This window comes from Natator depressus, chromosome 4, assembly GCF_965152275.1.
Source record: "Natator depressus isolate rNatDep1 chromosome 4, rNatDep2.hap1, whole genome shotgun sequence".
Lineage (NCBI taxonomy): Eukaryota > Metazoa > Chordata > Testudines > Cheloniidae > Natator > Natator depressus.
This window is the reverse complement of record NC_134237.1, coordinates 57,658,838-57,679,414: the sequence shown is the minus strand read 5'-3', so window position 1 is coordinate 57,679,414 and position 20,577 is coordinate 57,658,838. Positions and strand designations below refer to the sequence as shown.

At 38.5% G+C, this 20,577-nt stretch overlaps 1 protein-coding gene across 1 annotated transcript in view; it reads left to right on the top strand.

The window, feature by feature from the left end:
* Positions 1–20,577, top strand: part of LRBA (LPS responsive beige-like anchor protein) — a 558,416-nt gene that overhangs the window by 218,730 nt on the left and 319,109 nt on the right. Inside the window, exon 37 of the mRNA XM_074950978.1 lies at positions 14,504–14,670. Coding sequence (XP_074807079.1) covers positions 14,504–14,670 — 167 coding nt within the window. The remainder of the gene's footprint in view (positions 1–14,503; positions 14,671–20,577) is intronic.

Sequence of the window (20,577 nt, the reverse complement as noted above, 5' to 3'; positions counted from 1 at the left end):
GACGTGAGGTAATTGTTCCACTCTACTCAGTGAGGCCTCAACTAGAGTATTGTGTCCACTTTTGGGTACAATCTTTAAGAAAGAAGTGGGCAAATTGGAAAGAGTGCAGAGGAGAGCAGCAAAAATGATAAAAGTTTTAGAAAACATGACTTAGGAAAGGTTGAAAAAGCTGGGCATTTTAGTATTGAGAAAAGAAGACTGATAAGACCTGATAAGTATTCAAATAAATTAAGGGCTGTTATAAAGAGGACTGTGGACAATTGTTCTCCATGTCCACTGAAGGTAGGACAAGAAATAATGTGCAAAATCTGCAGCAAGGGATATTTAGGTTAGATTTTAGGAAAAGCTTTCTCATTATAATGATAGGCGTTGGAATGGGCTTCCAAAAGAGGTTGTGGAATCCCTGTCACTGGTGCTTTTTAAGAACAGATTAGAGAAACAGCCATCAGGGATGGTCTAGGTTTACTTGTTCCTGCCTAAGCATTAGATGACTTCTTGAGATCCCTTGCAACCCTACATTTCTATAATTCTGTGTTTTGAAGATTTCTAAGTAAATGTTTACTGAACATGCATGATACAGCTACGTAGCAAATGGTACGTAATTAAAATATATTCACTGTTTTTTTCATTGTTCCATAGATAAGATAAAATAAGGCAGATTTCTGCATATATGTAGATGACTGTTAACAAGAGCTATATTATATTTGGTTTCTTCCATTTTACTGTGGTTAATATAAAACTTGAATTATTCATATAATTTCATTTTATTGCAGAGTGTAAAGTATTTGTGGCTGTATATTTGATGTGTACATTTGTGGCTATATATTTATGATGTGTACAGAAGCTAAATAAATACTTCTCCTGAAAATACCTTTCAATTAATTATAGGGAGAGCTGGTAATGAGACTTATGGTTAAGGTTGCCTAACACTTTTTCCATTATAAGACTCTTGTCTTTCCATGTCAAATGTCTGCCTCAGACTAAATATTTTTTTGGAAAGTTTCAGCAAAAACTCTCCAGCTGTTTCCTAGAACAAGATTGGGGAAAATTTGGTCCACGTTTAAAGGGGAAAAAACCTAACAACTGTTTACTTGAGAAGCACTAGGTCTTCCATGCTTTGCAGTAGGAGTGTTGTCCTGGTACAAAGGTTGTGGTTTCTGCCATCTGTAAAAACCCACCCAAAATTTGGCAGCAATATGAACATTAGAAAAACCGTAGTCTGTGCATGCTCATGTAAGGCTTGTTAGAATTTACAGCTGAATTCTCCAAAGATTCTGGCTGCACTGAGCATGATCCCTCCCCACGGAGCTTCTATATACTGACCAGACTGTACGTGCATCATCCCCATAGAGTGAGCATGTTCCATTCCACAGCTCCACAGGGGCAGAGGAAGACTTTCCGTGTAATGGTTCCTCATGGCTGCTGGGGCCACAGTGACACCAGACGCTGGTACTGAGAGCAGGGTAACTGCCCCTCCTATAATGATCCTCCTGCTTGTGCCCAGGCAACACAGAAGAGAAAAAGAAAGCATCCTGACTCAAATGCTGAGGAGCAAGGATAGAGGCAGGAACGGAGGGGGCAGGAGTGGTTAGGGGACAGAAGAAGGAACTGGTGGGTGGGAGGATGGGCATAGACGGAGTGGAGAGGGACAGGGACTGGAGAATAGTGGGAGGTAGGAGCAGAAGGGTCTCTAACCACTAGAGAACACCCCCTCCCCGCCTCCAGAGCCTGGAATTGAACATAGGATTCCTGAGTCACAAAATTCCTGTTCTGTCAGTAAATAACAGTGAAATCCACTGGCAAAGTGCATGTCTCATACACCATTGTTCACATAGCAATAGTAGGTTTCAGAGTAGCAGCCGTGTTAGTCTGTATCCGCAAAAAGAAAAGGAGTACTTGTGGCACTTTAGAGACTAACAAAGTTATTTGAGCATAAGCTTTCGTGAGCTACAGCATCCGATGAAGTGAGCTGTAGCTCACAAAAGCTTATGCTCAAATAAATTTGTTAGTCTCTAAGGTGCCACAAGTACTCCTTTTCTTATAGCAATAGTAGTCTGTTATTTTCTAGTAGCTACTTATGTGATAGAGGTCTGTACTAATATGGGGTCAATATGACTTCACATAATGGAAGGTCTTTTTAACTTGTGATTTCTAAACTCATGAAGAAATGTACAAAAGGCTATATTGAAAGAAAATCATTATGGTTGCAAAGTCAAACACTCAAAATTTAGGATATATAAGAAGCAAGATTACCTGTGCAACCCTTGTGCATTATGATATAGTCTTTAATTACATGATCACTGTAACAGAGTGGCCTGGCCATTAGGGTTGTACAACTACACAGCCAGTGTCAGTGAGGCTCTGAGCCTGGGTTGACAGACTTGGGCTCTCAGGGCTCATGCTACTATGCTAAAAATTGATGTGTAGACATTGCAGCTTGTGCTGGAGCTCGGGCTCTGAAGCCCACCCCCAGTCTCTAGGCTTCAGACCCTGAGCTCCAACCTGAGCTGCAGTGTCTACACAGCTATTTTTTGTGAGGTAGCATGAGCCCCGTGAACCTAAATCTGTTGACCTGGGATCAGAGGCTCACTGCTGCAGACTGTATAGACAACCATAAGTGCCAGGAGGCATGGGGCTAGTCAGTCCTAAAAGTTATCCATCCCCTGCCTCGCCTATCTTGGGAGTAGGAGTTCAAAAGGGAGGAAGCCCAGGAGAGGAAAAGAGAGCTACAGGAGTGGAGCTAACTCCTATAGTGGTCCCATCTCCCATAGGTGAGCCTTGGAAAAAAGGCCAGGCTCCAGGGAGGTGGCTCTGGGGCCAGTATTCCTGAATAGGAATGCGGTTAGAGGAGAACCACAGAGAGCAACTGGACAGAAAGGTGCTGAAGTAGGTCTGGAAAAAGCGGAGGGAAGTAGCTGGGAGACAATGCTCTGTCCCAAAGTGGAGAGGCTTAAAGATAGTCCAGAAGGGGTTGGGACCTGAGCCCACAGAGCAAGCTGAAGAGGAAACAAAGTGGAACAGAAGAACTTTTATTTGTCTCGACATTAGTTACCACAGAAGGGGATTGAACTCTGTGGTACCCAGCCAGAGGCTGAGCCATGTGAATCCTCAGGAGAGATGAAAAAACCTGGTGAAGGGAAATTAAGCTAGGGAGCACATGCAGTGCCATATTTCAGCCAGCAGAGGGGCACCAAAGGGTGGCCGCACCTGTGACAATCACATGCGTTTTTTTCCACAGGCCTCTCCCTCATTTGGTGCACAGGATGGATAGTTTTCAGAGAATGAATCATGTTTCTGTATTGAATGAGATTGTTGTCTTTTATGACCCCTGCCTTGTTTGTTGCAGAAGTTTGGCGGGATTTAGTGAATGAGTCAGGAAAGTGAAGGAAGAGAAAGTGATTGTGGTAGTTGAATGCCACTATGGTGAACTGGATTCTACCCCTGCCTCTATCATAAAGTTATTGTGTGATATTGACACAGCTTCTTAAACCAAACTTTTGACTAGTGGTCACGAATTGTGTGTTCCTTATTTTCTGAGTACCTAAGCTACAACACGAGATTTATAAAAGTGCTGCGTGCTTACAACTGAAATTAAAATCTATTGGTGCTGTGCTTTCAATATATAAAATGCTAGAAAAATGCTAAGTACTCTGCAAATTCAGATGCAAAGTGTCTCAAATTAGACGATTACTGGGGATAATCCTGATCCTGCCATAACATATTCTGGAGTGCATCCATAGTCCCATTGAGTTGTGTCAGGATAGTGGCCTATTTTAAGGCAAGAACAACATGAAGAGACATGGTTTTGTAAAAGAGAAGTATTGAGGATGATCCACCTGCAAGTGTTTTGAGAATGGATTTAGTGTGTAGGCATGGTGCGTGGTGCAGGAGGGAGATTCATAGATTTCATAGATATTTAGGTCAGAAGGGACCATTATGATCATCTAGTCTGACCTCCTGCACAACGCAGGCCACAGAATTTCACCCACTACTCCTGCAAAAAACCTCACACCTATATCTGTGCTATTGAAGTCCTCAAATCGTAGTTTAAAGACTTCAAGGAGCACAGAATCCTCCAGGAAGTGACCCGTGCCCCATGCTACAGAGGAAGGCGAAAAACCTCCAGGGCCTCTTCCAATCTGCCCTGGAGGAAAATTCCTTCCCGACCCCAAATATGGTGATCAGCTAAACCCTGAGCATATGGGCAAGATTCATCAGCCAAATACTACAGAAAATTCTTTCCTGGGTAACTCAGATCCCACCCCATCTGATATCCCATCACAGGCCATTGGGCCTATTTATCATGAATATTTAATTACCAAAACCATGTTATCCCATCATACCATCTCCTCCATAAACTTATCGAGTTTAATCTTAAAGCCAGATAGATCTTTTGCCCCCACTGCTTCCTTTGGAAGGCTATTCCAAAACTTCACTCCTCTGATGGTTAGAAACCTTCGTCTAATTTCTAGTCTAAATTTCCTGGTGGCCAGTTTATATCCATTTGTTCTTGTGTCCACATTGGTACTGAGCTTAAATAATTCCTCTCCCTCTCTGGTATTTATCCCTCTGATATATTTATAGAGAGCAATCATATCTCCCCTCAACCTTCTTTTAGTTAAGCTAAACAAGCCAAGCTCTTTGAGTCTCCTTTCATAAGACAAGTTTTCCATTCCTCGGATCATCTAGTAGCCCTTCTCTGTACCTGTTCCAGTTTGAATTCATCCTTCTTAAACATGGGAGACCAGAACTGCACACAGTATTCCAAGTGAGGTCTCACCAGTGCCTTGTATAACAGTACTAACACCTCCTTATCCCTACTGGAAATACCTCTCCTGATGCATCCCAAGACCGCATTAGCTTTTTTCACGGCCATATCACATTGGCGGCTCATAGTCATCCTATGATCAACCAATACTCAAAGGTCCTTTTCCTCCTCCGTTACTTCTTATTGATGTGTCCCTAGCTTGTAACTAAAATTCTTGTTATTAATCCCTAAATGCATGACCTTACATTTCTCACTATTAAATTTCATCCTGTTACTATTACTCCAGTTTACAAGGTCATCCAGATCCTCCTGTAGGATATCCCTGTCCTTCTCTAAATTGGCAATACCTCCCAGCTTTGTATCATCTGCAAACTTTATTAGCACACTCCCACTTTTTGTGCCGAGGTCAGTAATAAAAAGATTAAATAAGATTGGTCCCAAAACCGATCCTTGAGGAACTCCACTGGTAACCTCCCTCCAGCCTGACAGTTCACCTTTCAGTAGGACCCATTGTAGTCTCCCCTTTAACCAATTCCTTATCCACCTTTCAATTTTCCTATTGATCCCCATCTTATCCAATTTAACTAATAATTCCCCATGTGGCACGGTATCAAGTGCCTTACTAAAATCTAGGTAAATTAGATCCACTGTGTTTCCTTTGTCTAAAAAATCTGTTACTTTCTCAAAGAAGGAGATCAGGTTGGTTTGGCACGATCTACCTTTTGTAAAACCATGTTGTATTTTATCTCATTTACCATTCACTTCAATGTCCTTAACTACCTTCTCCTTCAAAATTTTTTCCAAGACCTTGCATACTACAGATGTCAAACTAACAGGCCTATAATTACCTGGATCACCTTTTTTCCCTTTCTTAAAAATAGAAACTATGTTATCAATTCTCCAATCATACAGTACAACCCCTGAGTTTACAGATTCATTCAAAATTCTATGTGTAAAGGCCAACATGAGAGAATGTGCAGAAGTGGGCATGGATGGGGACTACACAGAGGGAATAGTCAGAGTAACAACTTGGGCTGAGGGAAGGTGGTTTGGGGGCTGGGAACAAAAGGCCTAGTAAATAGGAGTTAACTTGTAGAGGACCTTGAAGGTGAGAACAAGGAATTGAATTGTGTTCGGGGAGCTAGTGAAGGGACTTGAAGTGAGGCTGAGCATGATCCTACCATGAGCCTGAGAGTAACCCCTGGCCTGTGTCCAGGGCCCCCCGCCCAGGGCAGGTGGAGGGTCTGCGACTCCCCACAGCTGCCCGTGCAGCTCTTACCCTGACCAGCTCCGGCAGGGGGGCGGGGTCTCGGAGCTGCAGCCAGGCCATAGTAAGAGCCACCTGGGCATCTGTGGGGAGCCGCGGACTCTCCACCTGCCCTGGGCAGAGGGCTGGTGGCTGTTCTCACCCCACACCTCCCAGACAGGTAGAGACTCCCCACAGCTTCCCCGGGCACCACTACTTGCCTACTCAATGTTGGGCTGCCATATTTTAGTATCTGGTTTAACTCTGATTTATTAATTCTAGAACATTCTGTTCATTTGCAGCCATTAATTTTTGGTTGGGTTTACTCTTTGCCCAGATTTTGGTTGCGTTTACTAAAGCAGAATATTGGCTGACGTACCCAAGATCACAGAGAAATTGTCTCAGCCCAGATTAAAATCAGAAATCTCTTGATCACAACTATTCAGTCTAACCACTAACCCAAATAAACTACTTCTGGTAGTGTCTTTTTAGTCTTATCCATAATTTTACTAATATGCATCTGGCTTGGTATTTCTGACTCTTAGAATTTTGTCATGAATAGACTGTTTGTTTTTTTTTCCTTCTTAGAGAGAGAAGGTGGGTGAAGTAATATTTTTTTTATTGGACCAACTTCTGTTGATGAAAGAGACAAGCTTTCAAGCAGCATGGAGCTCCTCTTCAGATCTTTCCTTCTTAAAATTCATTTGTCATTTTCAGAGCAGATTGGGCATATTTTCTTCTAGAAATGCCTGGATATGAACATGTATTTTGTAATAAATTGTGTGACATAGATAATTAAGTTAGATGCAGATTTTTTTCTTAATCTCCAAATCAATTAAAAGGTTCGATAAATGAGGTTTGGAAATTGTAGGTTGCAGAGATGAGAAGCCATCACATTGTACCCAGTCGATTAAAACAAGAAGAAATAGAACAGACACAGATAAGTGTTCTGCCTGTGTTAACCTTGATGGCTATTATCGGGGGGATGATGCTATATCTATTTCATTGGCTTAGGCTTTTTTTCATGCTGAGAGAAATCAATACTTTGAGTTGCTAGATGACAGAGGCATCACTTCAGAATTGAAGGTGGCTGTCAGACATTGTCATTGGTTGACTTTTGTTCACTATTGAGTTTTTAAGCTTTCATTTTTCTAAGTCTTATTCAGGAGTCTTTGTAAGATTTCCCTGGATAGCATTTTTTTTAGTCCAGACTTGAAGCCTGAGGTCAGGGATCAAGTGCAAAGATCTTTGAAAGTGGAAGATTGAAGAGTGCCTTCATTTACTACAATGTCCTTATTTAAAGGGAATTTGCATTGGCATGAGGACTATCCCTTGTCTTCTGGAGTATTTTTTTCTCTTAAATGATGTTTTCTAAGACAAGTTGTTCATGATGCTAGTAATTTTGAGCCAAGTTAGGCGAAGGAATTGGCATACTTCAAAATGGTTAGTGAAAGCTTTGTGGCAAGTTGAAGTACAGAAAATGGACTGTAAGATAATGTAGTCTTTTTAAAAATCTTTGCTGCTATCAAATGCTGTTAGTTAGATGTAGCTTTTGTGAAACATAACATGGTAAATTTAGGAATTGTAGTGATACATATGCAAATGTTACCATGCATAGGAAACCTTTAACTGTCAGCTTTATTTGATACGTTTTTCTATAAACCAAAAACAAAATTATCTTTAAAATACCAGATCCTCCCTGTCTCTAGTTCAGTCTAGGGGGATTATCTACTAATTCACCATACCATTTGTTTTTAACAGCATATCTGGAATCATCCTGATGACAGAATATACTGTTTGCTCCTCTCTCCATGCTATCTTTCCACATCTAGGTACATAGGGTGGTTTTCTCCTTTCATATTTCCTGCTCCAACATGGCTGGGACCAATGGCTGTGAAATCCTCCCCTAATATCTCTAACTATTGCTGTTGTGTTTTTACATTGGACCTGCTTCCAAAACACCATTTAAAACAGGTTTCAAGCACCAAAGTGCTCACGGAAGTGGAAATCTTGGTTTAATTTACTCATAGGTATGTAACGGTCTAATTACATACAACCACGTAGAAGTCTGCAGGGCACGTGTTGATAGTATAGTTTGCAACCATGATGGCTATCCATCATGAAAGCAGAGGAAGTAAATGTGTAATAATTTGTAGAACCGTAGAAAAGGTTACATGCAAACAAAATCTTTAACCAGCTTACTCAAGATGAACATTTGCAAAATATGCTGGTTAATATAAAAACAAAATATGCATTGTTCATGAACCTCTGATTTCAAATCTTTGATGTAGCTGATCTTCAGGCAACCTATAGTTTTGGTTAGGAGGGGTTCAGGTAATTGAATTTTAACTGTATTGGTATATGTACATAAAATAATTTGTCAAATATTAATATTGGCATGTGATCTACACATGGTTCATGTTGTAACCTGGAAGTTCTTCTAAACCACTCATATCCCTGACAGATCAATTCTCCATATCCCAGTTGCAAAATGAATGGGAATAAGAGGAGAGGTACTTAGTACTATTCCTCTACCACCACAATGGCAATTTCATTGCGTCTCAGAAGGCATGACATACTTGAGCATAAAGAAAAGGAGTACTTGTGGCACCTTAGAGACTACCCAATTTATTTGAGCATAAGCTTTCGTGAGCTACAGCTCACTTCATCGGATGCATACTGTGGAAAGTGTAGAAGATCTTTTTATGTACACACAAAGCATGAAAAAATACCTCCTCCCACCCCACTCTCCTGCTGGTAAGAGCTTATCTAAAGTGATCACTCTCCTTACAATGTGTATGATAATCAAGTTGGGCCATTTCCAGCACAAATCCAGGTTTTCTCAACACCCCCCCCCCCCCCCCCACAAACCCACTCTCCTGCTGGTAATAGCTTATCTAAAGTGACCACTCTCCTTACAATGTGTATGATAATCAAGGTGGGCCATTTCCAGCACAAATCCAGGGTTTAACAAGAACGTCGGGGGGGGGGGGTAGGAAAAAACAAGGGGAAATAGGTTACCTTGCATAATGACTTAGCCACTCCCAGTCTCTATTCAAGCCTAAGTTAATTGTATCCAATTTGCAAATGAATTCCAGTTCAACAGTTTCTCGCTGGAGTCTGGATTTGAAGTTTTTTTGTTGTAATATAGCAACTTTCATGTCTGTAATCGCATGACCAGAGAGATTGAAGTGTTCTCCGACTGGTTTCTGAATGTTATAATTCTTGACATCTGATTTGTGTCCATTTATTCTTTTACGTAGAGACTGTCCAGTTTGACCAATGTACATGGCAGGGGGGCATTGCTGGCACATGATGGCATATATCACATTGGTGGATATGCAGGTGAACGAGCCTCTGATAGTGTGGCTGATGTTATTAGGCCCTGTGATGGTGTCCCCTGAATAGATATGTGGGCACAGTTGGCAACGGGCTTTGTTGCAAGGATAGGTTCCTGGGTTAGTGATTCTGTTGTGTGGTATGTGGTTGCTGGTGAGTATTTGCTTCAGGTTGGGGGGCTGTCTGTAGGCAAGGACTGGCCTGTCTCCCAAGATTTGTGAGAGTGTGGGTCATCCTTCAGGATAGGTTGTAGATCCTTAATAATGCATTGGAGGGGTTTTAGTTGAGAAAACCTGGATCTGTGCTGGAAATGGCCCAACTTGATTATCATACACATTGTAAGGAGAGTGATCACTTTAGATAAGCTATTACCAGCAGGAGAGTGGGGTGGGAGGAGGTATTTTTTCATGCTTTGTGTGTATATAAAAAGATCTTCTACACTTTCCACAGTATGCATCCGATGAAGTGAGCTGTAGCTCACGAAAGCTTATGCTCAAATAAATTGGGTAGTCTCTAAGGTGCCACAAGTACTCCTTTTCTTTTTGCGAATACAGACTAACACGGCTGTTACTCTGATACTTGAGCATGTGTCCTTTAGATAATTAGGTTAATACTGTCTTCCTTCTAACAGGCATTGCAACCCTTCAATTTTATTGTGTACACTAATAATCTGGTAGCTGACTCCCAGACTCCTTGTCCTTCTATGAAAGTAAAGAAATTTGCATTGGAAAAATAAAACTCCCTTGAGTTAAACTGATGGTGCAAGCCTGCATTGAGGAGTTTGTTTGCTGCATTTACAGTCTCAATAAGTGGCTTGGTCAGACCTCTCCACCCTTTTCACTATAGCATGAGTTTCCCTCATCTTTGGATACTGACATCTAGAGACCTTAGAAAATGTACCCTCCATGATCCAAATGATTCCAGTGAAATTCCAATCCTAATGTTCCTCATGAAAATACGGTCATTTACTTATAAGCCATGTAGATTCTTGTTCAGATTTTTTCTGTGGTACAATGTGCAGGATAATATGAAATTTAATCTGAAGATTGACATCTGCCAGTTTCAATGTATTTTCCAGATGCACAGTCTTTCATTCAAAATTCAAAACTAACCCAAACTTTGAAACAGCACCAAGTGAATCATTTCCTTAGCCAATTCCTAAGTCTTAAACTATTGCAGATGACACACCTGTTACACTTCACAGATTGGCCTCATAAAATGTCAGTCATATACTCTTTGCTACTTCTTCCTATTCTTAAACTCTATAAATAGGAGTAGAAATTATGTAGCATCTACCTCAGTGAAAATTGGTTAGAAGCAAAACTTAAAACTGATTTACTTGTAGAGGTTTAACTACTTTGGTGGGACAAACTGCTTCTGGTGGAATTGTTGGGAAGTTTTGCTCCGATTTGGGCTGCATGGTGGTGGAGAGAACTCTAGTCAGAAGCCTAATTATGGGGGATAATGTAATTGGCCTGTAACAGTGACTCGTCTCTAGAACAAAAAGAGAGCTACTGCCACTTCTGCAGTTACTTTGTAACTGAAGAATGGAGAGTAAATAAAGATATAAATTAGTACCAAACTAGGGGGAAAAACCCCATAGTTTTAGTACTGTATTGAGATTAATCTTCTACCTTTTAAATGCATTTATTCAATAAGGAACAGATTCAGGATCAGATATTTTTATTTCACCGGTTTCCTGCAAGTCATCTAAGAATTGAGTGTAAAGAAGAAAGCATCCAGGAATAATACAAGACCAGGGCTAACATCAAAATGAACATAGAGAAGATTGGATAAGTAATACTTGATGTGTATTTTACCCTTCTTGACATCTTCTCTCTTCCCCTTCTAGCCAAGATTGGGATGTGAGACTTATTACTTTTAGGGGATTTTATAATCTTGTAGCACTGTTGGGGCCACTAAGAGCTGTGGGGGGAAAGGAATTGGCATACCATATAACTATCAGGAGAAAGATACTTGGAATTGGGATGTGGCCTAAATCAAGACTGAGATTTGAAGTGTTGAGCTGTTTTTACCAGACTGTGCAACACATCAGGCTGTTCCAAACTCAGACCCTGACATTGAGTGTAGATACTTGCCAATAGTCATTTTAGCCAGGATACTACCAGGTTTTGAAAATATATCTGTAACTGTAGTCCTGGCTGCTGTCCCTGGGCTGCATGGTAGTGGAAGAGGCTTTTTCTAAAAACTAAGCATCTCTCCTACCTCCCACCCTGCTGTCTGTCTGTGTCTCATGCATGGAGTCAGCTCTCTGCTCTACTGTCTTAAAGCTGCTTCTGTAGAACTTTGCTTAGATTAATAAGGGATAGAGGCATTTGGCAGGCAGTGAGGGACTGTGGCCACTGAACAGCTGAGAGAGTAAACCTGCACATGAGCAAAGAGAGAAATCAGTTACAGGGTGGTAGGTAGTGAGGGAGAAGCCATTGTGGGAGATGAAGGTAGCTATGAAAGTTTGGGGAAAAAGGGGTGTGGAAAGCCATGAGGAGAAGGAGGAACCATGGTAGGAAGGATCAATGCTTTTCCCAAGGATAATTTTTTGTGTAAGATTTCAGAGGCCAATGGAGAATTAATGTATATTCTGATGACATTTTGTTTTTCTTTGTTCTCCCTCTCCTCCCACTCCTCTCCATGACATTTCTAAAACTAAAATTACCGAACAAACACTAGAATGTGCACCCAAATCTGGCAGCTAAGGACCTGACAGCCCCACTAATCTTTGGTTTATTTGGAGAATTTTCCCTGACAAAACTTTTCAGATGTTAACAACTATGCATGAGCAGGTGCCAAACATCTGAGAGAGCTGCAACAGCTTCTGCGTCTTATTGTAATAACGTAATATGTTAATGAGCTTGTTGCAATTAAGATTTCTGCATGGTGTGATGTTGTAATTATGATATTTCTGCATTTTAAAGCCTGTCAGTTTTCAAACAGGTTATGGGGGAAATAGTAAACTCTTAATAATTAATTTTAAAAGAGTCATCATGTTGGTTTGCTGAAAGAGAGATATTATTAGTTTTAAGCTAGTGACAAACTAATGCTATTTTGTCCTATGTACATGCAAGTTTTAGGAGGAGGAAATGCCACTGGTCTCGCCCTTCTTTTGAATGTCATGTCCACACACTGAAATTCATTATTGGTATTTAATAAAGAATGTGTTCAAAATTGCATCAGAAAGAGATTTTTTTTTTTAGAGGTACAAGTTCATTATATCTTTTACAAAACGTTCTCGTTTGATTTCCATTTTATCATGTTTTTAAGGTCAAATGTGACTTTAATGTTCCATAAAGAGACAGAGATTGATAATCTGGAAAGAGTAACCCTCTAATGTGATTTATATATATGGATTTTATGTCAGATATGAAAAGTTGCTGTTCAAATTGTAAAGGAGGATCCATTAAAGAGCACTTTAAAACACTTTACTACTTAGCTTACCTTGGACACTTGTTCTTAGAATTCTGCCCTTTCAAGCAACTTATATATAACAGCTTATCAAACATTTACTAAGTGCTGGTGAAGAGAATTCAAAATTGTCATGGGTGCAGGATAGGTTAATATACTGGAAAAGACAGCAGTGTTTAAAAGGAGCTATAAAAATCTTGTTTAGAGGCGATCATAACTTAGCCAACTTATTTTTTTTGGTGGGGAGGCGATGGCGGGATGCTGGGTTTAGGCGTACAAAAGACTATTCCTGATGTTTAATTGAACTGGAAATTCTACTGCTTATGGTTCACACTTTCTGGATTTCTGTTCATCAGGTGAGCATTGTAACAGTCTTAGGAGAGTTGGGGAACAGGTGAAAGGCAAAATCTAGATGGAGAATTTACAAGTGAATTTGTAATCAGCCTATTCTTACTTTTTTACCATTTAAGGGTGTCTGTAAAATTAAATGCTTGTTAACCACTGGTTTATATAATGTAAGTGTCTATGAAAATCCATATTGGATGTATTTTAGTCATTTTCTGCATAATTGCTGCAATTAAAGAGAGTGACTGATTAAAAAGTACTTTACTTCATATGTGTCATAAGGCATAACTACTTAATGTTTTACGTGTATAGGTTTTGTTTGTTTTTAATATCTTGATACCTATGCTTGGAAGAATTGTTCTAAAGTCTGCACTGGTTGCTCTCCCCCTGAAAAAAAAGGATATTTTTCTTGTTTGTTTGGATAAACATTTGTCCTTTCTACTAACTAGATCATAGAATAATCCAATCATTTACAGAGGCTGAAGTGCTTTGTCTACCTAGCATATGCAATGTGTAGAACTGCCAGATTGAAATCTGAGGAACAGGAAGTCTTAAAGTTGGGGGTGGGGGACTTTCATGACACCACATTAACAGGAAAATAAAGAAAATAACCACCCAGGAAAGCGGAGTTTTTAGTTTTTATGTTTTTAGTTTTTCACCATTTCGTTTTTATGTAATTAGTCTTTGTTAATGGTGTTATGTTTTGACAGCCTTGAAAAATGAAATATTTTTACCAACAGTTATTGTATGTAAAGTTAAAGTGTTCGCTTTCCCACACTGGCCTGCTAATGTATCACAGCCTTCTGGCTAGTGAAAAGCTACTTCAGTCTTCATATCCATTCAGTGTTTTTCCTCTTTGAAACTTCCAGCAAGAAAACTATATGTAATGTACTATCCAAATAGCATATATAAGGTTTTGATTTTATTTAGGGGAAGGATCTTCAAAGGTACATATAGCAGTTAAGTGCCCAACCCCCATTCACTTTTAATGCAAGTTGCATGTCTAACTGCAATCTGTGTCTTTGAAGATCTCCCCTTTGAGACTGGAACTATAAAATCTACACTCTTGCAGTGTGATAGAATCGGTTATTCTGACATGTTCTACTGTCTTGTCAGGTTAGTAATGTTTTAAAAAAATCTTGAGGGAACATGGTGTAGTGGCTAAAATACATAACTAATCTGAGTTCTGTATTTAGCTCTGCTATAGATGTACTGTAACCATAGATAACTACTCTGTCCCTCAAGTTTGCACATCTGTAAAATGGGGATAATTCTTATTTCTGAAGGCTTAGTAAAACTGATTAGTTGTTTGTAAAGTACTTCAAGAGTCTTGGTTGGAAGGTGTTGAAGTGCAAAGTATTAAAGTATTTATTTATTTTTCTTAGTCGCTGTGTGCCCAGTATTCTGCAGATAAACGAGAGGATGAAAAGATGTGTGATCATTTGATAAGAGCAGCCAAGTTCCGAGATCATGTGACTGCATCCCAACTCATACAGAAAATTATCAACATTCTGACAGACAAGCATGGAGCCTGGGGAAATTCTGCATCAAGGTAAAGATAGATCTTTAAGATTTGGCTTTTGTTCAGATATGATGGGATGATTTGGATTATGTCTTCAGACGAGGTCAAACCTAATGGAAAACTGTCATATTACAATTTTGTTTATTGTAAAACAATATATATTTAAAGAAAAATTTTGGAAGACACAGAGAACTTTACTTCAGCAATATGTTATCTACAATTGGGGCTTAATCCATTTTTCTTTTTTCAACAGTCTTGTTTACTCACAAAGCAATATTTGTAGTTTAGTAACTGTTCTAAATACCATTACTGAGGCATATCTGAAATGGTAAAAATACATTTTGCTTTCCTGAATGTAGAGAATCAGTGCAACATATATGCGAAAGCAACAACAATACAGAAAAAAATTCTTCCCCAGTTGGATTTAAACCTCATCACTATGTAGAGCTCCAGATTTTTTTCAAATTCCAGTATAACTGCATCATTTATTTAAAAAAAACAGAAAATACATGAATAAATATCCCCTAAAATATATTCTGTTACTGAAGCGTGGAATGGAATATTTAACACCTGACCAATGGAAATTTATGAAGAGAGGTAACATTGCACCCCCTTGTCTCCAGGAAAGAGGAAAATGGTTTTTTGTTATGTTGCATTGTCTACTCATACATTAGAGCAAAACACAACCAAATGAAAATTACATTGCTTTCATTTGGGAAATTCTACAGAATATGGAATAGTAATTACATTGACACTTAATTGTTTCTGCGCAAGTCAAGCTGATAGTTTCAGCTGAATATTTAAAATGAAAGTTCAAATCCTAGAACTGCATGTCTGATTAGGACTTGAAAAATAAACTGAATGTGTCTTGGCTAGAACATACGATGCTGAGTCCATTTGCTTCTTGAAATGCTGTCATTTGCATGCAATGAAAGGTGGAGGTAGGAAATGTGAGTGAAAAATTTAATATATTATTTTTGCCAATAATCTCAATTAGCTCTTTTGTATTAAAAACAATTTTATCATGTTCAACAATTTCTCATTTCATAATAAGTTTTGATGGATATTAGCTATTAAGTACTATTAATATTGAGGTTTTTATTATAGCATATTAGAATTACAGTTTAGCCACAAACCCAAAATGTGGTGCTCAAACTGTGTTAAATATGGAAAGCCTTTATGAAAATACTCTGCAAGAAAATACAAAATAATTACACACTTAAACATTTCCAACAACAGTTGGTTAGTTAATCGCTTTCTATGAACATAGTATTTTAAGATTGTAACAGTGTCTCTTCAAACAACTTTGTATAGCACTTCATACATCAGTGGCTCTTCAATTTTCAGAGTGTGTGCCATTAGTGTTTTGTTCAGTTGTTTGTGTTCCTTAGCTTAAAACAGTTTCTGTCCTTAATGGCTTTTACATAAGGAGTATGAAGAACTCTTTGCCATTTAGATGTGTTTTGCTTATCAGGATGGTACTGGTATAGCGAGATAGGTTGAGCTGTAATTGATAAAATGTAGTGCACACAGAGAGTGGGTTAACTATTCTCTGATTTTCTTCATATGAGGTTTGCTTAATCAGCTTGTAAATTATGTAGTGTAGAAAATATGGACATGATTATTTCTATTTTATAATAAATAATGATCTACAGTGAAATGGAAATATCACATAATACACTTTGCAATACACTTAACATAATTCTAGGAAACTTAAATGGCATTAGAGAGGAAAAAAAATCTTTATCGGGAAGCCAGAATGCATTTACCCACCATAAACCTGTTTTTAAAAAAAAAAAAAAAAAAAAAAAAAGCACACGATTGTCATCCTAATCAAAAGCTGTATTAAAGGGGTTAAATTAATATTTTACTTTCCCTTAAAGAATGGTACTAGTTTTTTGTCATGTAAATTCAATCTTAGTAGTACTTTTTAATATTTGGTTTGTGGTATTTTGTTTTTCATCCTCCTTTGGAATCCATATAATTGCTTGTAGCCATGGCTCTGAAGGCCTAATACTTTCCCATTAATGTCATTTATTTTGTTTCAATATTGATGGCTTTTCTAATGCCCTACGATCAGTGGGCTGCAGTGCTGGCAGCTGGCCTGGGATCGGCAGTGGTTTTAATAAATCACAATCAGACTCATGCCATTACATCAATATTTTTAGTCAATTATAGAGAAGGTCAGGTGCTACATTTGGTATAGGAGCCCCAGCATGTGGCATTTGAGAAACATCTGGTACTGCAACAAAACTGCAAGCCGGGGAAAAAAGAATCCAATTTATCCCATCTAAAGAGACCAAATGAAATCTGCTGCTTTATGGATAACACAATGATGATTATAGCTATTTTGAACATGTTATACTTGCTAGACTTAATACCCTTTATACAGACATATTCCCTAAAGTTTCCATTCAATAAAAACTGAAAATGAAAATATTATTTTCTCAGAAGCAGATGTGAATTGTTGTTTCCTCACAGCAGGCATCTAATATCTTTTGACACATAGTGACCTGCCTGAATGCAATTTGTGTCTTAATATCCAGATTGTACCAGCTTTTGCCACATGAGAGAGAGTAAGCAAGCTCTTTTTCCTCCACTGGATTTGAAGTCCTGGCTATTGCCGTGGCATGCAAAGAAAGTATTCCTTTCACAGAGCTCTGATATCTCTGTGCCCTTTACTGTCATTGCATTTTTTCAAATGCTTAGAGATTTCAGGAAATAATGGGACAGACAAGTACCTGTTCATCCATACATTACTGTCACCTGGAGTGAGGCTCAGGTGAAAACTGAGAGAGCCTGATAAGAATGGTGGAATAAGCAAGAAAGAGGACACAAATGAACAGAGTGGCAGAAGTAATTTTTTTCTGGTGCATAGAGCAGGCATTGTGTTTATTTGGGTCAGGAGACAAATCATCTTTCATGTAGATGACACCTGGTAAAGTGGCTGAATATAAGAAGGATGAGGAGAGATGATGGAGAACACTGGATGAAAGTCTCAGAGGACATACTACCCTTTTCTCATATCGTCCTTCATTGCATTCTAATAGGCTGACTAATGTACCATGGAAATTCATTCTTGGTATTAGAGGGGAAAAGGGTGGTACTCTTCTCAGAAAAATGCAAAGGTAGAACTGCAGACATAAATTATTTTAGAAGCAATAAGGTTTAGGAATTTTTAAGAGAACCTCTGTATATCAAGATCTCTGAATGCTTTTGATTAGTTTAGGAGACTGAGTTTAGGCTCAGGTTTCGGTTGCTTAAGAAACTCTGTTTCAGATTGGTTGAATGTGTTCTAATGGATGCCCTCAAGCAAGAGGCGTCTCTGCCTTAGAGACATTCATCTTTTTTCTGTGTCACAGGCTTGCTGGTAAAAATCTTTGTGATGCTCTCTCCAATTTTTCTTCAGTAAATCAAATCTTCCTTCTTTCAAAAAGATGAATGCTGTAAGGTTGGGGTGTTATAAAAAAAAAATCAATGCAGGCAAAATTGAAACAGTATGCCTCTGTATTGATTGGCCTTGTGAAATCGAAACTAACAGCTTTGTAACTGTTCCAGTGGACAGTTAGCTGACCTGTAATGGATAAACTATCAATATTAGCATTACTATTTTATCTTGTAATATGTCATTTTAGAATCCAGAGTCCAAGGAAAGAGAAGGGTTGAACTGAATTTTTAATGTTACTTGTGAGAAGTAACCACATTCTTTCTCTGTATAGTTGTTTGTAGATAAGTGAGATACGTATGTGTTCTGTTTTAAAACACAGTATTACTTTAAAGAGCAATGATTATTTTTTAACCTGTTCCCTTTGGCATTTGCAATAAAATGCATTTCAAAATATTTGTTTTTTAAATAAAAAAAGAACAAGAAAAAACTCCAAACAAAACAGCGCCAAGAGCTCTGCCTATCAGGGCAAATGTAGTTTTATTAGTCTAAAAATTGAAAATACGATGCGGCTTTTCCCCCATCTGTAGTAAATTGTATGGCTGAGTTTATTAATAAAAATTCAAAATTTCCAGATGTTCATCATAGATTTATACAGTGTACTCTTCCTAAATAGGCATCAATGCATAGAATTTTAAAAACGTCCCCATAAAACACATCATGATGAAGATGTATAATTTTCCCCCTTTCTTACTGGCTCACATGCTTTTCATTCTGACTCCTACCCCACCCTGAGGATCTTGCACTTGACATCAGTATAAAGCAACATTCATTGCTCTCTCTGGAGCTTTGATGATGCTAGGAAATTCTTTATAGCCTACAATGACAATAACATAGTGAAATGGCTTAATAAACCTAACATTTTTCCTATTTGTCTCCCGCCCTGTGTCCCCCTCCAAAAAATGTAAATCATTAGCAAATGAAGCAGGTGGGAGGAAACTATGTAAATGTCAGTTAAAGAAATAAGGTTTTTTGAAGTACTTTCATGAAATAAGTAGGTGTATAGAAGTTAGTGTTTAAATGTTGTATTTTAGTATGTGTACGTCAATACATATGCAGTAACTCCCAGTGAGTTGTGGGTACAATGTTCTATATTTGTATAGAGGCCTGAGGCCAAGTACCTTCAGCCATTATAAGTGAAAGTTCCTGTACAATCACATTCTATCATGTTAAAATGCCTTTATAAAATATTTTTGTATAATTTTATAATAATTAGTCCCAAACAATGTTTGGGTTACAATGGATACCAAGAAAATGGAAATTTTTAATCAGACAGTCAGATTTTTCCTTACACAATACCTTTTTGATAAACTAAATGTGTAAGAGGCTGCTGAAAGATCTAATGGACACCTGATCTCTGTCTTTCACCATAAGGAGAGTGTAAACCATAGAAGTAAGTAAAATCTCCATGTCATGCTGAGATCTACTGAGACTGTGAAGGGATTCAGGTTTGGAGTTTTCATCATCACCTTCTCAATAACTTTTCCCAAAAAGGGAACAATTCAACTTCAGCCCCATCTCAAGAGTTTTTTAGTGCAGGAAAAGTTTTCTTGAACAGGGACCTAATTATAACGTGCTTTAGGGCTATGTGCAATTTGCTTTCACAAAGGGAGACTATGACTGTTTCTATAAAAAACAGACCCAGTCCCACTGCCTTAGCTTTCACTAGTCATCTGAGAAGAGGTCATCTTAGTGGTAGTTGAGAGGCTGAATATAGCTTACCTAGCAGATCCAGAGCCACCAAAGGTGAAACTGAATGAAATACCACCGGAGAAGAGGGGGAGTTCTTTTCCCTTCCTGCTCTGAAACGGGCTATAGTGAGTTAAACTGTCAGTGAACCAATTCATCTTATCTGAAAAGTAGATGTGGGTGAGACAGGGAAGAGAATAGTCACTATAAGAGTTTTTTTATTCCATTACTCAGAACAGTGTTACTTGTCTAAATCTCATAGTAGAGGAAAAGGAATAATCTCTTAGCTTCTAAGTTTCCATCTCAGGATAAAATATTGTAAAAAAATAAATAAATAAATAAATCAGTTGCAATTCACAAATACAGAATGGAGGATAACTGGCTAGGCAGTGGTACTGCTGAAAAGGATCTGGGGATTACAGTGGATCACCAATTGAATATGAGTTAATAGAATGATGCTGTTACAAAAAAGGCAGATATTTTTCTCAGAAGTATTAACAGCGGTATTGTACACAAGACATGATGGGAGGTAATCATTCCACTCAGCACTCATGAGCTCTCAGTTGGAGTGCTTGTGTCCAGTTTTGGGCACCCACTTTAAGAAAGATGTGGACAAATCAGAGACAGCCCAAAGGAAAGTGACAAAAATATAAGAGGTCATGGTTTTAAAATCTATCAAGTCTGAAACAACTGGGCATGTTTAGTGCAGAGAAGAAAAGGATGATGGGGTGGGACATAAAACATGTAAAAGGCTATTATAACAAGGACAGCGATCAGTTGAAGTAATCAGCTTAGTTTGCAGC